Below are 26,564 nucleotides of genomic sequence, written 5' to 3'. Positions count from 1 at the left end.
GTCATCATTGAAACACTTCATGTGTGCAGGAAGACGCCCTCAAGTGTGCACCGGGGCACCCAGACAAAATCTCCCTTTACTCCCCTGCCCGTCCAGGCGCCAGCCACCTCAAATACTTAATGGTTTCTATTTCCTCTGCTGGTTATCATTATCACTGTAAATAAAATACTGATATCTCGGTTTCTGGGTTATTAATTTACTATCAGCTTACTTGTTGCTCCCTGCCTTCCTCCCTGCACTGCTGCCAGCTGTCTCGCCAACGTTGAGGATTGCGACAGCCCTGTGTTTTCTGTAACTGGAAGGAGCGCTTTCTTCTTTAAACGCTTTGGTTCTGGAAGTTTTAAATGGCGAACAACGTTTAATGTGGTGAGGTTGTACACATGTGGTCAACTGAGAAGCCCTGGACTCATCTGAGGGAAAATGGTCGACAGCCTTGTACCTTTGCTAGAAATTAAGGAAGTCGGGGCTGGGGATTTAGCTCAGTGGTAGAGCGCTTGCCTAGGAAGCACAAGGCCCTGGGTTCGGTCCCCAGCTCCGAAAAAAAGAACCAAAAAAAAAAAAAAGAAAGAAATTAAGGAAGTCTTAATTTCCTTTGTATTCATTCACTCTACATGAGTGAACCCGCGGCATATGTTGCAGCCTCGTTTTCTTGGACCTTTTCTCTTTTTTCTCTGGGGACTTCTCTTGTCTTTTGAGTGATCCATGTTTTCCACCCATGGATCAGATAGAACAAATCACTCTTTCCTTTTCTGACATAAAAACGGTAGGTTTTTGTTTCTTTTTCTCCTCTTGTAATAGACATTTTACAGCAGATTGAATCCAAGGTACACACACACACACACACACACACACACACACACACACACACATATATAGGCCAGGTTTGCCCTCAAGCTAAATATTAAGATTTATAAATGACGTCCTTCTTTTCATAATAGAAAATAATTTTGCGTTGCAAAATAGTTGTTCTTTCACTAAAGCCATTTGTCTTACTCAGAAATAAGTTTGCGGTTAAGTTAAATAAGTACTTACCATCTCAAGTTCCTAACATGGTTAATATTGGTGGATATTAACACATATAAGCACATGCTCTCGATTCTCTGTGGCCTTCAGCAGATGTGTGTTTGTGTGTGCGCACAGAGGCCAGAGGTCAATGTCAGGCGACTCTAGTTTTTGTTTTCTGTCTTAAAGTTTGAGACAGTCTCTCCCTGTACCTAGAGCTCACCAGTTCAGTTAGACTCAATGGCAGCAAGCTTGGGGTCTCTCTGTCAGTGCTAAAGTTACAGATGCAGGCCGGTATGCCTGGCTTTTAGGTGGTTGCTGGGGTCTGAACTAGGGTCCCTGCATAGTGTCCTGGTTTGGTTTTCTATTGCTATGAAAACACCATGACCAAAATAAACTTGGGATGGAAATAGCTTACAGGGTACAGTTCATCATCAGAGGAAGCTAGGGCAGGAGTCCAAGGCAGGAACTTGAAGCCAGCCAGGGGCACTGCTTACTGGTTTGCTCAGGATGCCCTTCTTACGCAGCCTCACCTGCTTTGGGAAGGCACCTACCCCATCATGGGATGAGCCCTTTGACCTCACAGGCATTCACAGCTTAGTCGGATCTAGGCAGCTCACAGAAGAGAGACCCTCAGATAATTCTGGCTGTGTTAAAGTTGATAGCTGAAGTTAAGCACTGTGACATACGACAAGGGCTTTATTGGTAGCGAGGCCGCCCCCCGAGTCCCTGATGTCTTCTTCAATAATTGCTTTTTAGAGCTACTTGGGGTGTGCGTACACAGGAGTCACTATGTGCGTGTGGCGGTTAGAGGACAAGTTTCAGGAGTCAGTTCTCTCATTCTGTCAATCAAATTCAGGTCATCTGGCTGACCATTCAGGTGGCAGGAAGTGGGGTGAGACAGAGGAGGACACTTTTTACTTTAAGTCAGTGTCTGAGAATCCTCATTTACTGAACGTATTTATTCTCCAATATTTCATTGTGTTAAGTAATATGTAACCTCAAAGTTACCATCATAACCATTACTAAGATATTTTATTTACGGGCTGAAGAGATGGTTAAGTGGTTGGGAGCGCTGGCTGCTCTTCCAAAAAGTCTTGAGCTCAATTCCTAGCAACCACATGGGATCCGATGCCCTCTTCTGGTGTGTCTGAAGACAGCCACAGTGTACTCATACACATAAAATAAATAAATCTTTAAAAGAATTTATTTACAGTTTTTAGTTATGGTGTATATGCGTTGCACAGCTTATGTGAGAATGTATGTAGAGGTGCCTGGAGAGGCGAAAAGTGGGTTCTCCTGGAGCTGGAGTTATAGGTGATTGTGAGCCAGCTGTGCGGGTACTGACCAGTTTGGTAGTATTAACTATGTCTAATACTGTGAAACCTTATGTTTAAACTTTATTTTGATAAAATTTAAATGATCATGTTTGTAGAACAATTTGATAGTGTACGTGCACACACACGCACACACCACCCCCAACAAAAGCCCTCAAAGCTTCAATGCACTGCTTGTCACAGTTTGTCTTTATTATTGGGTTTCTCTTGTGCTTATGATTGCCCTCTCTCTCCTTCATGTGTGCGTCTGTGTCTGTGTGTATATGTATATATGTATATTCCTTGAGAATAAGAATTTTCTTTTTCTTGGAGCCGGAGAGACAAGTCAACATTCAAGAACTCTTGCTGCTCTTGGGAAGGACCCATGTTTGAGTTCCAACACCCACATCAAGAAGCTCACAACTGGGGGGTTGGGGATTTAGCTCAGTGGTAGAGCACTTGCCTAGGAAGCGCAAGGCCCTGGGTTCGGTCCCCAGCTCCAAAAAAAAAAAAAAAAAAAAAAAAAAAAAGAAGCTCACAACTGTCTGTAACTTTCAGTTCCATGGGGTCCAATGTCCTCTTCTGGTCTCCTTGGGCATCTGCACACACATACACACGTGCAGGCCTTCACACAAACACGTAAAAATAAATCTTTAAAAAGTAATTTTCTTTTTTAAAATATTCTTGGTAAATAATAAATTTACTGAGGTCAGAAAATGTGACAATGATATATCCTATTTCCTAATCCACAGTTCATATGTAAATGTTACCAGTTACCCCACTAATTATTATCCCATACCTCTCCCCCACTAATTATTCCACCCTCCTAATTATCCTATAACCACCACCCCCCAGTCCTGATGCAAGATTCAATACAAGACTTCTGTTCCTTCAGGTCTTGATATTTTTTTCTTTTTTGGAAACAAGTTTTTACTCTCTAACCCCCCACCCCCCACTGACCCCTCAGAACTCACTGTGTACTCAAAACTAACAACAGTCCTCCTGCTTTGGCCTCCCAAGTGCCAGGATTACAGGCATGAGTCCATGTCTGACTGAACTAAATGGTTTTTAAATACATCCCTCATTGTTTTGTAGAATGTCCCACAGTTTGGGACCTGGTCCCTCAGGCTAGGTCTGTGAGTTATTCATACTGACAGGAAGCCTGTGAGGTAGGTGTGTTCTCCAGGCATTGCAGCAGGAGGTCCCACATGGTGGTGTGACTGTTACATCGGGTGGAATCTCATGATTAACCAACCAGTCGTTAGGGCTGCTCTGAGAACCTCAACGTTAGCCCTGCCGATAGCTGGCAGTCTGTGGATCCTGTGGAATGAGTACTTCCTGTGATTGGGTGCAGATGGTAATTTTCTAATTCCATAATTCCTTCCCCATACCTTAGTTTGTTTTTCAGTGTAAGTAAGGGTAAAATGTAAAAGGTAGTGGCATACGCCTTTAATTCCAAGTACTTGGGAGGCAGAAGCAGGCAGATCTCTGAGTTCAAGGCCAACATAGTCTAAAGAGTGAGTTTCAGGACAACCAGGGCTACACAGAGAAATCCTGTCTGATAAAACAACAAAACAAACAAACAAAGGCAGGGGGAAGGGAGCTATCTAATTCCAGCATAGCATTCTGGAGGCTGAAGAAGGAGGGTCACAAGTTCAAGGTCAGCCTGGGTTATATAATAAGACTGACCAAAAGTAAGAAGGGGGGGGGGCTTTTTCTTGTTTATTTCAAGTTATTTATTTGTTTATAGCTGTATAGTTGTTTCTTTCACTTTTAATTTGTAAATTTTTATTTTTATTTATGTTTGAGTGTGAGTGTGAGCATGTGTGTGTGTGTGTGTGTATGTGTGTGCGCATGCACGTGTGTGCACATGCTTGTACTCATGTACACTAAGTGTGTGCAGTGCCTGCAGAGGCCAGAAGAGGGCATCGAGCCCCGTGGAACTACAGTTTCAAGCACTGATGCTCGTCCTGTGGATGCTGAGAATTGAACCTTGGTCCACTGCAGATGCCACAAGGCTCTTAACTGTTGAGCATCTCTCCAGCCTTCAGATTTCTTTTATCTTTGCATATGTGTTCATGTTCACGTGTGTGAATGTGGCTATGTGCATGTCATGGTTCACATGTGAAGGTCAGAGAACAACCTCGTGTGTCTGTCATGGCCTTCCACATTGTCTGAGACAGAGTTACCACTGTGTGCCCAGGTGGGGGCCCTTGACAGTTTCAGAATTCTCTGCCTCCCATCTCACTGCGGGAGCACATGGATTACAGAACTCTGCTGCCACCAGCTCTTCATTGGTTCTGGGGGACTCGAACTCAGATCCTCACACTTACCTAGCCCTGGATCCAAACTTTTATTCTTCTGCTGTTAGTCTATTTAATTACTAGCATTTTTCATATTTGATAATCACACTGTGCCACACATGGCTAGTGGGAGTCCCTTCAATCCAGCTCCTGTGTCCCTTTAACATTCCCTTGTCTCTCTTCACCCCAATCCCCAATTCCTTCTCTCTTGAGCATTTCCTTACTTTCTGGTGCATTGATTCTTTACTCTTTTTTTTTTCTCTTTGAAGAACCTTAGTTCCTTAAGTTAAGAATGGTATCTAGAAATGAAGACCTGTGTCTTCGGCATGGCCTTTGCTACTGGGATGTCTTTCTCTTCTTTTTTCTTAGTTGGAACCTGAGATGTTTGTTTGGGGCGGGGGGAGAGGGGAGAGAATGTGTGTGAGGGTGTATGTATGTACAATGTGGAGGTCAGAGGAATAATGTCATAGGCCACCATGTGGCATTATCTAGTGAGCCATCTTATTAGTCCTAAGATGTTTGGTTTTGATTACCGATTTGCTTGTATTGAGCAATGTCTAGATTAGTAAAGTCTGTCTCTGGGTTTGTCTGTGAAGACGTCTCCTGAAACAATCACATGTATTCTCAACTCATCAAATATAAGATTTTAAACCACTTTTGTAGACCCATCATATAATGGCAATACTGAGAGATTGAGAAAAGTAGGCGGTGGAGCCTTGTGGGACTATATCTCCTGTACTGACCTCTTCCTGTATTTCTGGTTTCACTGGTCAGCCACGATGTGGGCAACTTCCTTCCACTATGCATGCCAGCTACTACAAAGCTCTGTTCAAGCACAGGGGCCCAGAAAACTTGGCCTGAGCCCACTGAAACCGTAAGCCAAAATAAATCCCTCTTCCCTCAAGTTGTTTTTGTCAAGTATTCTTGTCCCACTCCAGAAAGATCAGACTTAGACTGTTCTGGTTAGATTCTTGATCCTCTCCTGCAGATGGGGTTGCATATCCACTATCAGTGTGGTTGACGGAACCCTTATCCATGTTTAGGCCACCCGTGTTGAACATCACTTCTGCAAAGCTTTCACAATGGTCATCTCAGAGAGCTGAACTTTGCACAGTCCCCATGGTGCATTTGAGAACTTCCTCTAGGTACCCCAGGTGGGTTCTGGTTCCTAAATCCTTGGTCACATCACCCTGGTGCCCAGCTGACTGTTATAGCTGTGATCTAGCCATGATGCGTTCAGCTCCAGGGTAAAAGACTTAAGCACTCCAACCAGCCCACTACATCGTGGGTCAGCAGCAGCTTGGGTGTATTCTCTGATGGCCAATTAAGTAGTCAGCTCCTGGAAAACATGAGAACCTGCAAAAAAGTCCTGCAGGTTCCTATGCACAAGACATAACCCATGGAGATTCACTCTGTCTCTGTAGGAGGACTCTGGGGACATGGTAAAAGACAGGCCCTGCTTCAGTCCACCTCTGACCTTTATCTTTTCCCCCAGTTGCCTGAAGAGACAAGGTGTTAGCTCGGTTTCAGGTGTGATCATTAAGCCTTGTCAGGTAGTGTAGTGCCAGGGAGGTGTTAATGATCCCCCTCCCCCAAACAGACAGGAACTGATCTGATGCAACTCACAGCAGGGTCTTTTCTATTCGAGCTAGTTGGGGTGAGGGTGGGGGTCAGCTCACTGCCTATCTATAGGGACAAGACTTTATAGTAAGCAGCAAGTGGGGGGTGGTGGTGGAGGGAGTAAGTAAGCAATTGGTTGCAATGCTACTGTGGCCTTTAACGTAATTAGCTGGTGCTGAGAGTCATATCATAAATTTAATTTCTGATTCCCTCTGCATTGGTGGTCCTTAGGGAGAGAGCGGGCCTGCACCTGGGGGTGCAGATCTGTTGGGATAATAACCAGAGATGCTGGTCTTGTTGGGGATTAACCTAGAGACTGGAGCTAGGCTCAGGTTTTGTTGAGGGGCAACTTGGAAACTAATGCTAGGAACCAGCATTACTTCCCCTGAGTTCAAACTTAAGCCAGGTTCTCTAAAATGAAGTCTGACTCAGTGGCTGTAGGAGCCAAAGGGCCTTGGGCCTGCGTCCTTGTAGCTTCCTCTGGCAGAACAGCGTCCTACTCAGCTCAGCTTGTTGGTGCAAGAAGGGGAGCGCATCCATGTTTACGTTGGGACAGTCTGTCTCACCGAGAAATACTGCTCTCTCAGAACTGGAAGCCATGGCTATCTCAGCATTGGGTACAGAGCAGAGTCACCTGGGAAGAGGGATGTCCAAGTGAAAAGTTGCCCAAATCACGTAGGCCTGTGTCTGTGTTGTCTGTAAGGTGGCATTTTCTTAATTCCTAGTTGGTGCAGGAGGGCCCAGCCCACTGTGGGTGGGTGTCATCTCTAGGCAGTTGGGTCTGGGTTGTAAATGAAAGGTAGTTGAGTAAGCCAGAGAAAACAAGCCAGAAGGCAGCCTTCCTCCATGACCTTTGCTTCAGTTCCTGCCTGGCGATGTAACCTACTGTAACCTATGAGCTGAGATACACCCTTTCTTCCCTGGATGGCTCTGGTCAGGATAACCAACAGCAACAGAAAAACAAACCAGAGTGGCAGGCTCGCTCCTTACTGTGTTCGCTCCGCTCAGCCAGCATCCCTGCTTTCCAGCGGACCCTGCGTGAGGCCCATCGCCCTTTGCTACTTCCCTTTCCTCAGCCTGCATGTCTGTGTGAACCACTGAGTGAAATTCTGTTATTTTTGGGAATTGATGGTCTAAGCTAAGGACAACTGTGTTCTAAAGGCAGTTACCAGCAGCTGGGATCAGAGCAGCCCCTGACACTTTGAAAACAGCCCGGAACTGGCTTAGCATTGGCACTTCTCATCCTAGCCTCATTTCTTATCCTGTCCCTCCTTCTCCCGGCAAGAGGAGGAGTCACTGGGGAACTGAGAGCTGACAATTGCACTTTCCCTCTGAGGGTCTGCTTCTAATGCAGATGGCTGCCGTGCCCCTCATATCTGAGCTGGTAGCCACAGTGCTGGTTGATGGGTCTGAACCACACCCTCCTGAATAGTAACTCTGACAAGATGGAATGGTATTGTGTGCATGTGTGTGTGTGTGTGTGTGTGTGCATGTGTGTGTGTGTGTGACAGAGACAAAAGCAAAACTAGGTACTGATGCTGGTGCTTCTGTGGGGTGCCTGGGAGGCCGTGTACCACTTCCACAGGGTCTGGAAAGTCACCTGGGGGCTCTGTGACACTTAAATTTTATTGTAAGGGTCTCTATTCTATTATCTCTCTCTCTCTTTTGCTGTTTGTCTATCTTTGCTTTTAAGGGATCTTTCTCTCTAAGAACACTGGAATTAAAGCTGTGGTCAAAGCCAGGCAGTTCCTGCCCACACTCGGGTGAACAAAATGAGGGAAGACTTAGTGATAGTCTTTGATCACTTTGTTAAAAAAATAAAAAAGTGGAAGGTTCCTGACACCAACATCCTGAAACACACAGTCCTGGCTCAGTCACTCAGCCATTTTATAGCTATTCTGCTTCCTTTCTCAGGGTAAAAAGTGTCCTGAGGTTTGGACCTACAATAGACATAAAACATTCTTCAGGCTGATGTGCTAGAGTGTGAGGTCAAGAGGTTTTCCACAACCTTCAGACTGGAAATCACAGTCACACAAGCATTCACAGGGTAGACCAGATGGATGAGGTTAGGCCCAGAGCATTAGGACCTAAATTTAGGGAAGGCAAGGACACGGTTGCCTTTAAGCAAGTATAGTATATGGTAACGTTCACATCCCACAGTCTGGGCACCCACTGGCACCCCAGCTGGAAGAGTTAGGGCAGCCAGGTATTAACTTTAGGCACTATCCGGCCTGTCTCCCAGGGCTCCATCTCCCAAGGCTATGAAGACTAAAGCAGAACACCGATTTGGAAGCAGACTATTTTTTTTTCCTTTTTTTTTTTTTTTTCAGAGCTGGGGACCGAACCCAGGGCCTTGCATTTGCTAGGCAAGTGCTCTACCACTGAGCTAAATCCCCAACCCCGGAAGCAGACTATTAACTCTTTCCATTGCTGATGGTGACTGCTATTACTGTCTCTAAATAATAATGACAGACCCATGACAGATCCTGACAGGAGGCTGACACAAGCAGAGACAGGAAGTAGGGCTGTGGTCCTTTATCTTGAGAATTACTGGGATCCTAGTAAACACTCTTGGGTTCACCAGCCTGTCCCTTGGTACTGCAGTTCAAGGACAATCTCAGGTGGCCGAGTCCTTGCTCTGAGCTCCGTCGGTCATTGACTTTGAGGAGCTTCTGCGTTTGTGGCTTGTGAAAGAAGAATTAGTAATGAATAAACAGACGTCAGCAGAGCTGAGAACCGGCAGTCAGGGCTGACCAGAGTCTCATAGGGCCTTGTGCGTCGCCAGTCTAATTGACTCCCTAGTTGTTTCTTGAGGCCTTCTCCTCCTCCCTCCCCCACCCCTCCCTCCTCCCTCCTCCCTTCCTTCCTCCCTTCTTCCTTTTCCCTTCTCTCTTCTAGCTTTCAAAATTAAATTGTATTATGTTTGTGTATGTGTGAAAGACAGATGGACAGAGTGAGACAGAGAGACAGAGACTGAGACAGAGAGAGAACATGCCATGCTACACATGAAGGTCAAAAGACAACTTTCAGGAAACAAGTTTCTCCTTTAATTGTGGATCCAGGTACCAAACCCAGGCCATCAGGTTTGTGCAGCAAACACTGTTAACGGCTGGCCCCAAACTTAAAAAATTTTAATTAATAATAAAACATGTTCATATATATGAGGTATAGTGCAATACTATTTAAATACACAATGGATGATTATATAGGGGTGATTAGCACATTCATGTCAAACACCAATTATTTTTTTATTTTTGTGCTGGAAACCTTTAAGCTCCTCTCTTTGATTATGTGTAACAAATCTTTGCAGACAGTAGTCACCCTGGTGCTGTGAAACACTCCAGCTAGTTCCTCCTCCCTGACCTATATCCTGACCTCTCAATATCCAAACTCTCTTTCCCCATCCCTCCCCTGCCCTCCCTCCTTCCCTGCCCTTCCTCCCCTCTCTCCTCCCCATCCTTCCCCCCCTCTCCTCCCCTGTCCTTTCTCCCTCAGCCCTCCCCTGGCTATTTCTGCCTCTAGTGAGCAGGACTCACTTGGAGGTCCTTGCTTGGTCTGTTAGTGTGGGGTAGGGAGAAGGAACGACCTTTGGGCTCTTTTGTTTTAAGCAGTGTATTCTCGCTTTGTCTGAGGTCACTGGTGTGTCTGCTGTCAGTCATCACGGAACCAGGCCCCATGACTCAGGGTCTTAGATTTTTCTCCCGTTTCTTGTTTTTTTTTTCCTGCTTTCTCTTTGCATTTATAAATAATAAAACTAGAGTTTTGGGGGGGCAAAAGTTCAGGTTCCAGCAACATGAGTCTTAGTCACCCATTCCTGAGGCACAGGTTAAAGAGACATCGATGAGAAGCAGAAGTGAATTGATCTGTTGGCTACACTTGAGAGACAAGGATCTCGGTGTCTAATGACCCCAAGGCCATCTTTGGGAACGCTGATATGACTTTTAGGTTTAAACAGAGAAAGACTCGGGGGCAGAGAGAGCACGAAGTGAGAGCATGATTGAGCAGAGTGTGTCCTGGTTCTGCAGGATGATCTAAAAAAGTCCTCATTGTTGGTACTGGCTGAGGGGAGCTGTCTGGTTCTAAGGCAATCACTTAAACTCCAGGGTGTATGCTCAGAACTACAGATAATTCCCTTCATCTGGTGCCCAGAGAAGAGCTACTGTTGCTGGAATTCAAGGTGGCTAGACATTTGGGATAATTAGTTACTTCTGTGCCTTCAATCTTGGAAGAGCATGGGTTAGAGTGGACACACTCCTTGAGTGATTAACACGCCTGTGAGGGTGGCAGTAAGGAAGCCAGACTCAGGTGAAGGCAGAAACGCCAGGCTCTCTTGCCTTCTGGGCCCAGGTGAGGACTCAACACAGTTGACCAAAAGCAGCTTCCAAAGCCTGCTCCAGCCACATGTGCTCGCCTGCTTGCAGACGCTACACTGGACTCAGTTAAGACCTTCCTCTCTCCTGTTCGGCTGAGGACCCTTAATCATTGCCACATGGTTTCAGGGTATCAGGGACTATGCTGATGCCCAAAATTAGATTAATTTATTCAGCCTGTGCAAAAGCAATTCCCAGTATGAGTGGCAACTGACTTTGTTGCATTGTTCAAATATACCACAAGCCCTTAGTCATTTTAGCAAAGGCTTGCCTTAGGTTTCTGTCGCTGTGATAAAACACTATGACTGAAAGAATTTGGGGGAGGAGACAGTTTATTTCATCTCAGGGCTCCACATTACAGTCTGTCTTAGTTAGGGTTTTACTGCTGTGAACAGACACCATGACCAAGGCAACTCTTTTTTTTTCGGAGCTGGGGACCGAACCCAGGGCCTTGCGCTTCCTAGGTAAGCGCTCTACCACTGAGCTAAATCCCCAGCCCCGACCAAGGCAACTCTTATGAAGGACAACATGTAATTAGGGCTGGCTTACAGGTTCAGAGGTTCAGTCCATTATCATCATGGTGGGAAAGCACAACAGTACTCAGGCAGACATGGTGCTGGAGAAGGAGGTGAGAGTTCTGCATCTTGATCTGAGGGCAGCAGAAGGGAATAAATGGATGTCACACTGGGCGGAGCTTAAGCATTGGAGATCTCCAAACCCACCCCACAGGGACACACTTCCTCCAACAAGGCCACACCCACCCCAACAAGGCCACACCTCCTAATAGTGCCACTCCCTATGGGCCAAGCATTCAAACACTCAAGAAAACTCCCATATGCTTGCCTATAAGTTGATCTGACCGGGGTGGGGGGGTGGGGGTGGGGATTTTCTCAGTGGAGGTTCCCTCTTCCCAAATGACTCTTGCTCATGCCAGGTTGACATAGAAACTAGCTAGCATGGAGTTCAGAAATGCTACTGCTTATTCTTAAATTAGAAAAAGGAGGGGAAAACCCACTGAACCAACGGTCTAGCTTTGATTCTGAGATAAGGCATACTTTAAGACCCTGGGACCTTGGAAAGAAAGGAGGTGTAGGAGGCACCATGGCAGGGTTCAGGCCGAGAAACAAATGACTTGGGTCTTTTAAACAGAAGAATCTTGGGATAGAGGTGTGGGAAAGGTCGAAGAAACGAGAAGTGTCCAGTCATCAGAAGGAGCGAATGCCAGGAGCTGCCCTCCTCTGGAAGACTGAAGGGAGTGCGCATGGCTGGGAGTCAGTGATACAGCCTGAGCTGGCGTGGGGGTGGGGTGGGGAGTGGGGTGGAGTGGGGGGTGGTGTTCGGGGTGAGGCTGGGGCTGGAGATGGCAACCTACCAAGGCAAAACCTGCTATTGCTTCTACCGCTCTCCCTCCCGGTCACATGATCTCACCTGCAAAGGGGCTGTGTTCGGTGAACAGTTAGCTACATATGGATGCAACAAGCGCTACTACTAAGAGAAAATAGGGATCCCTTTATAGAGTCATTCCTCCACTCCAGGGGTGTGTGTGTGTGTGTGTGTGTGTGTGTGTGTGTGTGTGTGTAGGGGGAGCACCAAAGACAAGAGTCTCTCACCGAGCTGAAATTGTTCTTGCTTTGCTAGCTAGCCAGTGAGTTCTGGCACCTCCCTGTCTCTGACCCACAAAACTGGGGTTTCCGGTGTGCAACCACATACAGCTTTCCCCTTTCCCCGAGTCCTGGAGATTTGACCTCAGTCCTCGTGATCGCAAAGCTAATACTCTTACCAGCTGAACCATCTTCCCAGTCCCAGGGGAGAGGTTCTTGTCTTTGTTTTTTTGGTTTGTTGTTGTTTTGTTTCTAAGTTCAGTCTCCTCTCTTTTCCGGATCCTCGTCCGTCTCCTCCCTCTTTCTATTGGCTGCTCATCTGACGTCATGATGTTCTTCGCAGGGCGCCCTGGCCCGGTCCCAGCCCTGGTGGAAGATCCAGCTGTTCATGTGGGAGCCAGTACTATTTGGGACCTGGGATGGTGTGTTCACATCCTGCATGATCAACATTTTCGGGGTTGTCCTTTTCTTGAGGACCGGCTGGCTGGTGGTGAGTGACCCTGGAGCTTCTGGTGGCTTCTTGGAGTCTACAGTTCAGGGATTAGATTCCTGAAGCACAGATTCTAAAACAATGCAGGAATCACAGGGCAGACTTGGGATTGCTTTTAGAGTGGGAATACATATGGGGAGCTTGGGCCTCAGAGATTCCCAGTGAGAGCCTCGGGATGGATCTGACTCTATGGGGTCAGGGCTTATTGTGGGTGTGACTAGAGTTAGGGCAAGGATCAGGCAGATGGTGATTTCTACTCTAGTCTGTGACCCTTCTGGATTTCCCGGTGTGTCATCTCACTTTGTACCCCTCTGAAGCACCAAGTCCCCATGTTGCTCTCTCCCACACTGCTCCTGGCCCTGCTCACAGGGCTGCATGGTTAGAGATACAAGCTCCTGCCTCTCTGGATTCACTGCTCTTGTACTAGATCCTGATGGTTAGCTTGTCTTTAGCACAGGGAGCAACGGGTCTCTCTTTTACTCCTCAGGCAGAAGCACCCTAGTTAGAGCAGGGCTCTGAGACCTCTCCTACTGCGCTTTCTCACACAGTGAGCTTCAATAGAGCGAACAGGCTGAGCAGAACGCAAGACCACCCAGTGAAAATTAAACACCAGCAAATGCCTACTGTGTGCAGACGCCGATGCTGTCCATGGGGTTGTTAAACACCAGCCCTTGTTCCTCTACGATGAGATCTCTCATGGTGAGAGACCTCAGGAGTGGAGTCCTGCAGTTGCTTGCATGAGGTGTTGCAAGAGGCTTGAAGGCTGGATTGGGTTGGATAGATGAAGGGAGAGAGCCGTTGGGGAGGGGAGGCATATTGTTCACGAGTAGCCAATGCTGTAGGAGACAAGAGACATGCACATCGGATGCATCATCGGGTAAGACTTGAGTGAAGTTGAGACACTAGCAGGCGTTTCTGCTGCGGTCTAAATGCAGAATGTCCTCCTTGGAAGCCTCAGGTTTTGATATTTTTGTTGTTTTATTGTGAAGTTATTGATGTCAGTCCTGGATCTCTGGACTCTGTTGCGTTCAGGAATTGTAGAAGGAAAAAGAGAGCTCTATGTTAATTATTTATTTGATGTTTAAGAATGGCTATCTAGCCAGTGTCCGTGACACACATCTTTGATCCCAGCACTTGGGAGGCTGGACCTCTGATTTGAAGGCCAGCCTGGACTACAGAGTGAGTTCCAGGCCAGCCAGGGCTACACAGTAAAACTCTGTCTTGAAAAACAAAGAAAGAAAATCTAAAATTAGTTCCCTCCCCCAAATGAAGGCATGATTGTTGTGTGATCGACTGTGCCAACACTAACAATTTACAGCAGGGCATGCATGTTCTGAGGCCCATGTGTTCAAGGTCCCAGTGAGGCCACAGTTGTGGGTTAGGCCTCTTGGCCCACGTGAAGGATCTCCTGGCTCACTTAAATACCACTTGGCAGGCCTTGGCCACATCACGTGGTTCCCTGTGGGACTGTCTCTTTCTGAGGCTGCAGACTTTCACTAAGACCACAGATAGAGTAAGAGAGAGCTCCTCTCCTCGGCGGCTACCACCTCTTCAACATCCTAGTCTCAGAGATGATGTCCCAGCACTTCTGTGGTACATTAAAAGCAGGTCGGTACATGATAAAACACAGTCTAAATGGAAACTCTCTGTATGTTTAGTCAAAAACTGTTATGTAAATCCCATCTAATGTGATCATTTGGACCGACAAATTTTTTTTTTACCTAGTGAGTTACTTCACAGAGACCACACAGGAGCAAGGCTAGCATTGAGCGCCATCTTGGGCTTGTCTGTCCTTTTGCCCTAAAATAACATCTGGCTTTTATCTCTGCCATTGGAATCACCTGAATATTTGAACATGAAAAGAAAAAAGACAAATATGAAATGCCAGGAACGAGACGGAACATCCAGGGAGTCCTATGAAATTAAAACCGACACAAGCATTTCTTGAGTAGGCAATATTAACTCTAAAAGAACTTGGAGTCGTAGTTTATTCACTGTTAAAGGAGCGGTTTTCTTTCCCTTCTGAAGACCCAAGGTTGCTCTTGGAATGGGATATTTATATTCACATGCAGGCAGCCTTCAAGTATGAACAAAAGAAGAATATGTTCTGTAGTATTTCATCGGGAGTGTAATATTAGCAGAGTCCGTAGTTAGAACACTCAGACGTCATGCTCAAGGGCATGCATCCTGGGGACACCAGCATCCTGGGGGGCTAGGGCTGTGCCATGGGTGGAGTGGAGGGAGCTTCATGGGCACTTTGGTTATTCTTGAAGCCTTCTCTACCCTTGGTCTCACCAATGCCACCTAGCAGGTCACTATGCCCAGGAGTTCAGCAGCGTCCTTTGCCATCTATCAGCAGCTTTGCACATGTCCCCTCGTGGCCACATGGCTGTTGGCATTCCCTTTCCACAGGGAGCTCACAGTGGTCTTTATGAACCGGTCTAGGCTTTGAGCAGATTCAGAGGCACCATCTTTTCTTCTACTTTTTTTTTTTTTAATTTTTACACACTCGATACTTTATTCCCCTCCTGGCCCACCCTCCTACTGTTCCACATCCCATACCTCTTCCCCCTCACTCCCCATCTCCACTAGGGTGTCCCCACCCCACCAGACCTCTAAACTTCCTGGGGTCTCCATTCTCTTGAGGGTTAGGAGCATCTTTTCTGACTGAATCCAGACCCAAGAGTCCTCTGCTGTATGTGTGTTGGAGGCCTCATCTCAGCTGGTGGATGCTGCCTGGTTGCTGATCCATCATTGCTTGAGAGGTCTCAGGGGTCCAAGTTCATTGAGACTGTTGGTCCTCTTACAGGGCTGCCCTCCTTCTCAGCTTCCTCCAGCTTTTCCCTAATTCAACCACAGGGTCAGCAGCTTCTGTCCATTGGCTAGCATCTGACTCTTTCGGCTGCTTGTTGAGTCTTTCCGAGGACAGTCATGATGGGTCCCTTTTTGTGAGAGAACCATAGCCTCAGTAATGGTGTCAGGTCTTGGGGCCTCCCCTTGAGCTGGATCCCTTTGGGCCTGTCACTGGACCTTCTTTTCCTCAGGCTCCTCTCCATTTCCATGCCTACAGTTCTTTCAGACAGGAAGAATTGTGGGTCAGAGTTTTGACTGTGGGATAGCAACCCCGTCCCTCATTTGATGCCCTGTCTTTCTGCTGAGGTGGGCTCTACAAGTTCCCTCTGCCCACTGTAGGGCCTTTCATCTAAGGTCCCTCCCTCTGAGTCCTGAGAGTTTCTCACCTCCCAGGTCTCTGGTACATTCTGGAGGGTCCTCCCGATCATTCCTTCTGTTGGCCCTCAGGGCTTCAGTCCTCCCCCCACCCATACCAGATCTCCCCCCCCCAAACACACACCCCCATCCCCTTTTCCTCCCCAGTCCGTCCCTCCCTGGGAGGCACAGTCTTTATGAGCTGTGTAATAAGTAATAATAATAGTGTAACATTTATCACTAGTAACATGTAACAAGTTGGCTTATTAAGCCCTGTGTGACAGGTGGCGTTCGAAGTGCCGTGAATGTGTTTAATTCTCTAAAATTTAGTATTTCCTGGCAGCTGTGAGACACGTATCACCTGTTTTATAGACGAGGAGACAGGCCAGGGCTGGGAAGTAGCAGAAGGCATAGCTGAGGAGTCTCCGTGTCTGCTCACACTGCACACAGTTGGCATGCAGAGCCCTCTGCAGACAGATGTCCCCTAAGGGACTGTACCCTTGCTCCAGTCTCCACACCAGGTCTCATGTGCAGAGGCCTTTCTTTTTTGTCACAGATTTGTGTGGCTGGCGGTGGCTAACATGGCACTGTTGCATCTGTTTGCTATGCCTTGCCTCGGCCCCTGCACCTCCTCTGGCTTTGGTTTTTGTTGTTGTTTGTTTGGTTTTGGTTTTCTTCGTTGGTTTTGCATTCTAGACTTGGACCCAGGCTTAGTGCTGGACAAGTGATTTATGGGTGAGCTACAGTTCTACATTTCATTCCTGTTTGGTTTTATTCCCTGGAGGCGTTCAACATAGTTAACAAAGATACCTGTACTACTTTAAGATTAAAAACCTGTGGGAGAGGGAGTCCTTGAAGGGCCTATGCTGCCTGGGTACTTCTGGCTGGCCAGGTCTCACTTGCAGGTCACTCCGATGTCAGCTGAACAGTGTGTCTCTGGGCTGACTCTCCCAGTGGCCTCAGAGGGGACAGGGGATAGAGGGCCTTTCTTCTGGGCCTACTATGTGGCAGTGTTGTAGCAGAAGAGGGAGTCTGCAGGGAAGAGAAAAACCAGAACTGGCCCATTTAAGATCTACAGCCAATAAAAGAGCAAAAGTGCAAATATCCTCGTGGGTGTGAATAAAAAGCCTCGGAGATTAGTAAGAGCAGGGTAGCAAAACGCTGGGGCTGGGGGCAGGGAGAACACGACTTTCCTGGGCTCTGGCTCCCCATCGCAGACCAGCAATGCAGCCCAAGCACCCCTCACTTGCAGGGAACCCTCTGCCCTCTCATCGCTCTCTCTCTCCCACACCTAGCACATCTCTGGGGGTCTCCCCTTCAGGAATCTCCATTGCCCATGCTCTTAAAAAGCATGCAGTGAGAGAGTATTACAAATGGCTTAACACTGTGCCCTTTCCCCTTCTTTCTCTTTTCACGTTGAGATGTGTGAACATGTCGACCAACACAGATGTCTGGGAATGTGGACTTATTTGATCGGCAAGTATTAGGTGAGGACTACTAAGTTCATGGAGATGCTAAGCCCAGTGAGCACGAAGGGGGCATGAGAAAAAGTGTCCCACTCTCACGGCTCACGCTCAGAGATTGGGGTTGACCTGGGAAGAGACTCTGTAAATAGAGACTTAGCAAGTACTGGGATAAATAAACACTCGGTTGTGAGGTCTGCAGGGCTCAGAGGAAGGGCACCAGTGCCAGCCACCAGAGGGACAGATCCTGAAGACTGATTGTTCAAGGCTGCCTTGGAGTTAACCTGGCAAGCCAGTAGAATAAGTTGAAAGGACTGTCTAGGCAGGGGACCGTGTGGGTAAGAGGACTGCAGAGACAGACAGACAGACAGACAGAGAGAGAGAGAGAGAGAGAGAGAGAGAGAGAGAGAGAGAGAGAGAGGGGTTACCTGCATGGTAGATTTGCAAGCTCCTGGTGAATCTCTCTTTTTTAATTTTACTTTCGTGTGTAAGGAGTGTTTACCTACATATATGGATACCACACGTGTGCCTGGTGCCTGAGGGGTCAGGAGAGGGCATCAAGTCCCCTGGATCCCCTGGAACTGGAATTAGAGGTGGTTGTGAGCCACCACGTGGGTGCTGGGAACGGTACCCTGATCTCCTGCAAGAGCAGCAAGTGCTCTTAACGGCTGAGCCAGCTCTTCCCTCGGCCCCGCTAGGGCCTCTCTTGAGTCGCCTTTGCTTTATCGACATGTGGTATGAAGTCGTAAGAGTTTGAAGAGTGGACTTTACACCTGAAGCATCCTGTGGGCCTTAGCTCTCCTGGTACCGTACGCTTCTTTTCCCATCATTCCTCATGGCGCCCCTCTGCCCTGTGGATCACCTAGTGGGTGGAGCTCAGGGCTTCCATCGGGAACAGCTAGGTTTTCCTAACTCTGACGCCCCTCCCCCTTCTGCTGCAGGGAAACACGGGTGTACTCCTGGGCTTGCTCCTTGTGTCCTTTGTCATCCTCGTGGCCCTCATCACCGTGCTGTCTGGCATTGGCGTCGCAGAGCATGGCTGGATGGGCAGTGGCGGCGTCTACTCCATGATCTCCTCCGTGCTTGGTGGACAGATGGGAGGCACTGTAGGGCTGCTGTATGTATTTGGACAGGTAAGACTGTAGCATGAACCGATTTCTTACCTGTTCATTTCACGTTGTCTCTTTTCCTTTTCTCATTTGACCTGGGGGTCGCAAGGGTGAAAACAAGGGCCCCACTTGACAAAGGACCACACTGGGCTCTGAGGGGAAGCTCACACCACCAATCCTGAACTCCAGAGCTCCTGTCTCCTCCTACATCTGCCTCATGACTTCCGAGGGTGCGCAGGGCCAGGGTCTGACAACCTTTCTTGGAGGTGAGGCTCTGGCAGGTCTGATGGCTTGAGTGGCCTTAAGCAGGCCACAGGCTCCTGGGTGGATACTTAGACTGGGGCACAATCCAATGAGAAGGCCACACTGTGGTGGACAAAGCCAGGAAGAAAACCAGCAGTCGAGGAGTAATTCCAAGGCTCATCTTAAGTTTATTTAGCTGAAACCCAGGGATGGGATTTGATGCTGGGAAGACAACACACGAGTATTAAGAAGTAGCTTTTGTAAGTGTGGCTTGGACCAAAAAGGGTTTTATGGGAAAACAAAGGACGGTGGGTGGTTGAAAAACAATTAAAAAGAATAAAAAAGGGCTTCGTTGCTTTTCATTTAGGCAGGTAGCAGAGGCACAGTATTGGCATAAATACATCATATTCCCTAACAGCACAGAGCTTAGGGCATGAGTGTGTGAGGAATGTGTATGTATGAGTGTGTGTGTTTGTGTGCATTGTGGGTGAGGGTATGTGTGAGTATGTGAGTGTGGGGGTGTGTGCATGAGTGATGAATGTGTGCATGAGTGTGTGAGCGTGTGTCTATGAGTGGGTGGTGAATGTATGAGTGTGTATGTGAGTGTGCAGTGTGTGTGCTTGTGTGAGGATTTGCATGAGTGTGTGAGGGTGGGTGAGTGTGTGTGCTTGTGTGAGGGTGTATGAGTGTAGGAGTGTGAGTGCATGAGTGTGTGCATGTGTGAGGGTGTGCATGAGTATGAATATGGGTATATATGAGTGTGTGTACTTGTGTAAGGATGTGCATGAGTGTGTGTGTGTGCATGAGTGTGTGAGTGTGTGAAAGTGTGTGTATGTCTGTGTGTGTTCATGTGTGAGAGTGTGTGTGAGTATGGGTGTGTATGCATATGATGTGTGCTTGTGTGAGGGTGTGCATGAATGTGTGAGTGTGTGTGCATGAGTGTGTGAGTGTGTGAGAGTGTGTGTATGTCTGTGTGTGTGAGTGTGTTTGTCTGTGTATGTGTGTGCATGAGTGTGTGTGTATGAGTGTGTGTGTATGTGTGCATGAGTGTGTGTGTATGTCTGTGGGTGTGTGTCTGTGTAGGACAGGTACATAGGAGGCACCTCACTAATTGCTTGGAAAAGGCAGTCGATTTGGTTTGGTTTTGTTTTGTTTTTGAGACAGAGTTTGTCTATAGCCCTGGCTGCCCTGGAACTCACTTTGCAGACCTGGCCTTGAACACAGAGATCCTCCCACCTCTGCCTTCCAAATGCTGGGACTGGGACTAAAGGTGTGTGCCACCACTACTTGGCAAGGCGGTTATTTTTACTGGAGAAAAATTTGCAAGTATGGTTTATGTTAGCATCCATAATTAAAAACCTCAAACATCCATAATGCTCCAAAAATCCAAAACTTTTGAGCATTGTATTGAACATGGCTCACAATTTTCAGATTTTGCATGTGGATGTGGTGGCCCATGCTTATCATCCTAGCATCTGGAAGGTTAAAGCAGGAGGGTTGTGACCACTAGGTCAGCCTGGCAAAATAATAGTAAGACCCTGTCTCTAAAAAAGAAAACCACACCAAACAAAACACAAAACAACAGAAAACCCCTGCCAAACCCAACCCACCCCAGCCCAGCCCAAACCAATTAACCCAATCCAACCCAACACAGTCAAACCAAACCAACCCAACTCAACCCAATCCAACCCAACCCAACCCAACCCAACCCAACCCAACCAAACCTAATACAACCTAACCCAACCCAATTCAACCCAACCCAACCTAACCTAACCCAACTCAACCCAACCAAACCCAGCCCAACACAACCCAACACAACCCAACTCAACCCAACCCAATCCAACTCAACCCAACCCAACCCAACCCAACTCAACCCAACTCAACCCAACCCACCCCAACTCAACCCAACCCAACCCAACCCAACCCACCCCAGCTCAAACCAATTAACCCAACCCAACCAAACTAAACCAAACCAACACAACACAACCCAGCCCAGCCCAGCCCAACCCAACCCAGCCAAACCCAATTCAGCTCAATCCAACTAACCCAGCCCAACTCAACCCAACCCAACCCAACCCAACCAAGCCTAACCCAACCAACCCAACCAACCTAACCAACCTAACCCAGCCCAACTAAACCCAACCAAACCCAACCCAGCCCAATCCAGCCAACTCAGCCCAACTCAACCCAACCCAACCCAGCCCAACTCAACCCAACCCAACCCAACCCAGCCCAATCCAGCCAACTCAGCCCAACTCAACCCAACCCAACCCAGCCCAACTCAACCCAACCCAACCCAACCCAGCCCAATCCAGCCAACTCAGTCCAACTCAACCCAACCCAACCCAGCCCAACCAAACCCAACCAAACCCAACCCAGCCCAATCCAACCAACCCAGCCCAACTCAACCAAACCTTATCCAGCCCAACCCAAACCCCAGCCCAACCAAACCAAACCAAATCCGACCAAAGTGAAGCAAAACAAAACTCTCACACTATAGGAAAAAACAAAAACAAAACCAAACACCCACCAACAATAAACCGCACCAACTTTAAAATTTGGAGCCTTTTTGAAGCTGGATTTTCACATGAGGGAAAACAATGCAAATTTTACAAGATCCAAAAGAGATTGCTACATGCATTGCCCCTGTGACAGCCATTAGCAGTTATCACCAGCCTGCTTCGTCACCCTATGGGTTGTAGAGAGATGCTTTCCTGCTCTGTTCTGTGGCCACAGTGGCTGCAGGCTGGTTATGTAGACAACTTCACTTTCCATACTCTCTAAGCAGACAGATGAGGACAAGGGCTGAATACCCCAAGTGAGGAGAGGTTGCTTTGTCTCTCAGCTATCATCAGCTAGGCTGGCTGGAAGGAAGGAAGAGTCTTCACAAAGTTTGCCCAGCATAGGTGGCCATGGCTGAGAAGTTCAGGGCCTGGACCTCTGTCAGCAGTCCCTGTAGCCAGTGCTGGTAGGTCCTTGGCTGTCTGAGCTCCTTTGGGTGGAGGCTCTTGCCTGTTGTTCTTACATTGGTTTCTGGATTCCATCTGCTCCAACTTTGCTGAGAGGAAGCTGCCACACACTTCTCAGGGATGCTGGCCTGTAGCTTCCGTGAGATGCCTTTGTCTGGTTTTGGTGTGGCGTTAAGACTGCTGTAAGGACTTACTTGGTAGGGATGGGTGTTTCCCTCTCCTCTAGTCTTTGGAAGTGTGTATAAAGGGTTAGTGTTAACTCTATAAATGCTAAGTAGAACATATCATGACCACTATCTTGTCCTAGGTTTCTTGGCTGCACTTGTTTAAATTTTCTGATTATTAGCATACTCTCTCCCAACACAGGAGTGTCCTGATTTTGTGTAATGTTGGTTGTGTCTTTCTCCATGATTATCCAAGTTATCCCGTCTCTGTGGAGTATGGATGAATTAACTGTTCCCCTGTATTCCTCCTTATTTCCGAGTCTGGCAATAGTAACACGTCTTTCATTTCTTACTTAATTCATTTGAATTCACCCCTCTTCTTGATGAATCAAGATAGATTTATCCACAACTTTCATTTAATCTTTATAGTGAAATATTATTAGGTTTTCTTAATTCATAAATACAGAATTTGTTTTTTATTTTTTGTTCACTGGTGTTTTGCCTGTTGTATGTCTTTTTCAGATGTCAGTAGCCCTGGAGCTGGAGTTAAAGTCAGGTTTGGGTGTTGGGACCTCTAGAAGAACAGCCAGCGCTCTTAGCTTTTGAGCCGTCCCTCCAGCCCCATATGATTTTCACTGTGATGTTCTCCTGTGAAATTTGTTTTTATCAGTTCTCCCCTCCCCTATCTCCCTTCCTGTGGCCTTCCACCTCCTTAGTCTTCTTTCTCAGTTCATGTCACATATCAAACACCCAACATTGCTTTAGAGATAGGGTCTCACTGCGTAGCCCTGGCTGACTTAGAACTCACTGTGTAGACCATGCTGGTCTTGAACTTACAAAGATGTGTTTGCCTCCATCTCCTGAGTTCTGGGATTAAAGGTGTGGGCCATCATACCTGTGTGTTTTTTGTGTTTAACTATGTGCATGTGCATGTGTTGGTGAGGGATTGAGCACATGAGAGTAGGGCCCATGGAGGTCAGTAGAGGATGCTGGATTCTTAGAGCTGGAGTTAATAAATTGTTGAGTCCTCTGTAATGTGTAGTACATACTATTAACCACTGAACTATCTTCAGCCCCTATATTTTAAACCACTATTGTTAGTTCTTTGAGAATTTCCTTCATTGTGTTTTGATTATATTCAAACACACCCCAACTCTTCCCAGAGTCATCCCTGTTTCCTTACCCACATAAATTCATGTCATTTTTTTTTCCGTCTGTAGCTTAGGTTGACCTTTAACTCATGGTGAGCCTCCTGCCTCAACCTCTCATGTGCTAGAATTACAGGCCTAAAATTGAATGCCTGATTAGAATCATGACTTTAAAGTCTTGCCATGTAGGCTGGAGAGATGGCTTAGCAGTCAAGAAAAAACATCAACTGCTTTCCCAAAAGACCTGATTTGATTCCTAGCACCCACACCCTGCTCAGGGGATCTGACTCCCTCCCTCTTTTGACCTGCATGGGCACCATTTACCTAGGTGGTACACAGACATACATGCAAGCAAAGTACCCATCCACATAAAATAAAAATTAATAAAATTAATTTAAAAAACCTACATGAAACAACAGAAACTTAAAAAAAAAAAACCCTTGCTATGTCCTATACACACCTCCTACATACTCCTACACTCATGCCTTTATGCAAACCTCTCTGCCTCAGGTCTGAGGCCTGCTTAGGCCTGCCTTACCCTATGGGACCAGACCATGGCCAGAGGCCAGCTAGAAATCCTTCTATGTCCCCATTCACTCACCCGTGTCCCTCTGAGGGGCCTCTTTGGGCTCCTTACTTGGATATGGAAGTGTTGTCTTGTAAAAATGTGTGTCATGGCTAACATGTTCCATGATGGATTCTCTACACCAATAGTAGAGGAGCAGAAAGTTTCGCAAGACCAGACAGAGGCTTAGAGTGTTCACTGTCCATCCGGGCTGCCTACTGCAGCCTAGAGTAGGAGTTGAGCTTGACAGAGGGAGTGAGGGGAGGAGCACCCAGCTTCTGCTCAGGTCTCCTGGACACCTGATCCATTCAAAACAAACGCCCTGGGCTGGATGTCCTCTCCTGAGAACACAGCCTCTTCTCTCTAAAATGCTGACCAACTCACCTCATGCGGCAGGGAGTTTCAGACATTCCCATGTTCAGAATGATAAAGAACGGGAAAGTCCTTAATTCTAAATTCCAGAAGGTAATGAAGATGATTTTCAACCATAACGAGCTCTGGGAATGTTTACAGAAACTCAGATGCTTCCCAAGGAAGAGCAACTTCCCAGCCTGGATGCCTTAGGACAGCTGGCTCGCTCCAGGAAGGCCTGGGGTTCAGACCCGCCCTGTGTCAGCTGTCCCAAGCCGGATGTAGGCTAAGGCTTCGAGTTCTGAGCTGGAAGGGAATATACTTCTTATATGGGGCTCATGCACAGGCTGTAAAGCCTCCTGCTTCTGACCCCCGCCCCCATCCCCTGTCCCCAGGACTGGGATTACAGGTGTGCACCATCATGCTTGGTGGCTAAATAATTAAAAATAATTAAAAAAATACTGCCAAGAGTTGGCTCATGTCTATAATTCCAGCAATCAGAAGACTGAGGCAGGAGGATTACCATGAATTTGAAGCTAATTTGGGATATATATTAAGATCTGAGTCAGCCTGGGCTACAGTGTTAGACCCTGTCTTAAAGAACCAAAACCAAGGGATACAAACCAAACCAAATCACCAGACTTACAGGTTGGGAAGACAGTTTACCCAGTAACATGGGTTTGATCCCCAGACCTGGTTCAAATAAGGTATGATCGCATGCTCTAGAGAGGCAGAGATAAGAGGATCTGTGGGGCTACTGTAGGTCAGTCAGCCTAGCATACTTGGTCAGTTCTAGACCACTGAGAGACCCTGTTTCAAGAAAGAAGTAGACGTGCACACATACATATACACACTCACACAGTCATTCACACAACATACTCACACTCATTCACACACATACACGCACACACTCACTCTCATACACACACACTCAACACACACATACACACACTTACCTACACATACTCATTCACACACATGCGCACTTATTCACACACGTATATTCACATGCACAGTCATTTATACACCACACACACATACACACACACTTATTTACACACACATACACAAGCACACACACTCACCTACACATACTCATTCACACACATACACACACTTATTCACACACATACATCACATGCACATAGCCATTCACATGCCATGCGCGCACACACACATATACATCTATTCACACACATACATACACACTCATTCACACATATTCACACACACATTCTCACTCATTCACACTCATTCATATACACAAACACACACACTCACCTACACATACTCATTCACACGCATATACACACTTATTTACACACACATACGTGCACTCACACACACTCATTCACACACACACATGCTCATTCACACACTCTGGTTAAAAGTAATGGCGTTTAGATGTTCATGGGAGTACGTTCCTGTGTTTTTGAGGACTGAGCCCAGTGTGCACACTTCTTGTGGACATTTAGTTCATGAGTCATGCAGGCAGAGAAGACCAAATGCCCCCTGATCCAACATCCCATAATCATTATGCCCTGTTTACCACTGAGCTCCCAAACCAGAGCTCATTCCTCTCTCGATCAAGATGTGGATGTGAAATGTGGTCTGAGCCTGGTTCCCCTGTGGAAGAGCAGGTTTGCCCTGGTGCTGCCTCCCAGTCAGAGACACGGTGCTGCCGCACATGTGTGTCTGTGAGCAGGTAGGTCTGTGACTGACGCCTCTCTGTTGCTGGCCTCCCACCGGGGATGGCCCGGCAGTGTGTTGCAGGTGCCATGTACCTCACTGGCTTTGCCGAGTCCATCTCAGATCTGCTGGGTCTCGGGAACATCTGGGCTGTTCGAGGAATCTCCGTGGCGGTGCTTCTGGCTTTGCTGGGCATCAACCTGGCAGGCGTCAAGTGGATAATCCGCCTCCAGCTGCTGCTGCTGTCCCTGCTGGCTGTCTCAACCCTGGACTTTGTGGTGGGCTCTTTCACCCACCTGGACCCAGGTAAGCCCCTGGAGTGCAGATGGAGATGCTTTGTAGATCCGGATAGGTGTGGTTTGCAGAGGACCCTCCCTCTCCCACCACTGTACCTCCGCTGAGGGCGGGCTGGTCCTAATCATGTGAACAGGTCCATCCAGGTGCAGCTCCCTGGGTCCAGAAGCCCGGAAATCCCTCCACACACACACAAATAACCTGAACACACAGACGGCCACCCACAGACACACAAACACAAATAGATACACACAATACATACACATACAACAACACCGCCCACACTCACATAAACACGAGACACACACACACACACACACACTTTTACTTCATATATTTTCCATGATTCTGTTTCTTTTTTTTTTCATTAAAACAAATGTAAACAACACAACTTCCGCCAATCAAAAGCACAAGCAGATGGACAGAGACCAACTTCATGACACCAAGCAAGAAAAAAAATATGTAGGGACAGAGAGGAAAATGGACGTCGATAACCATGGTTATCTCCCAGGTCTTTTATTTTAAGAACTTGATGTAAATATATGTTTTTGGACATGGTGGCATCTGCCTATAAATATTTGTGAGGCCAAGGCAGGAAGATAGTGAACAAAATACTGAGACTTCGTCTTGTAAAATAAAGATATTATAAGATATTATAAT

General features: G+C 47.2%; 1 protein-coding gene across 41 annotated transcripts in view; it reads left to right on the top strand.

The window, feature by feature from the left end:
- Slc12a8 (solute carrier family 12, member 8) overlaps positions 1–26,564 on the top strand; it is a 150,639-nt gene that overhangs the window by 7,905 nt on the left and 116,170 nt on the right. For 40 of the 41 annotated variants that reach the window (XM_087575615.1, XM_087575602.1, XM_087575623.1 and 37 more), the window contains 3 exon segments: positions 12,556–12,702; positions 18,314–18,505; positions 25,685–25,916. In XM_087575615.1, coding sequence (XP_087431741.1) covers positions 12,556–12,702; positions 18,314–18,505; positions 25,685–25,916 — 571 coding nt within the window. 41 annotated transcript variants of the gene reach the window in all.

The sequence above is a fragment of the Rattus norvegicus genome, chromosome 11 (assembly GCF_021556685.1).
Source record: "Rattus norvegicus strain SHRSP/BbbUtx chromosome 11, alternate assembly SHRSP_T2T, whole genome shotgun sequence".
In the NCBI taxonomy this organism is placed as follows: domain Eukaryota; kingdom Metazoa; phylum Chordata; class Mammalia; order Rodentia; family Muridae; genus Rattus; species Rattus norvegicus.
This window is presented reverse-complemented; position numbering and strand designations above follow the sequence as displayed.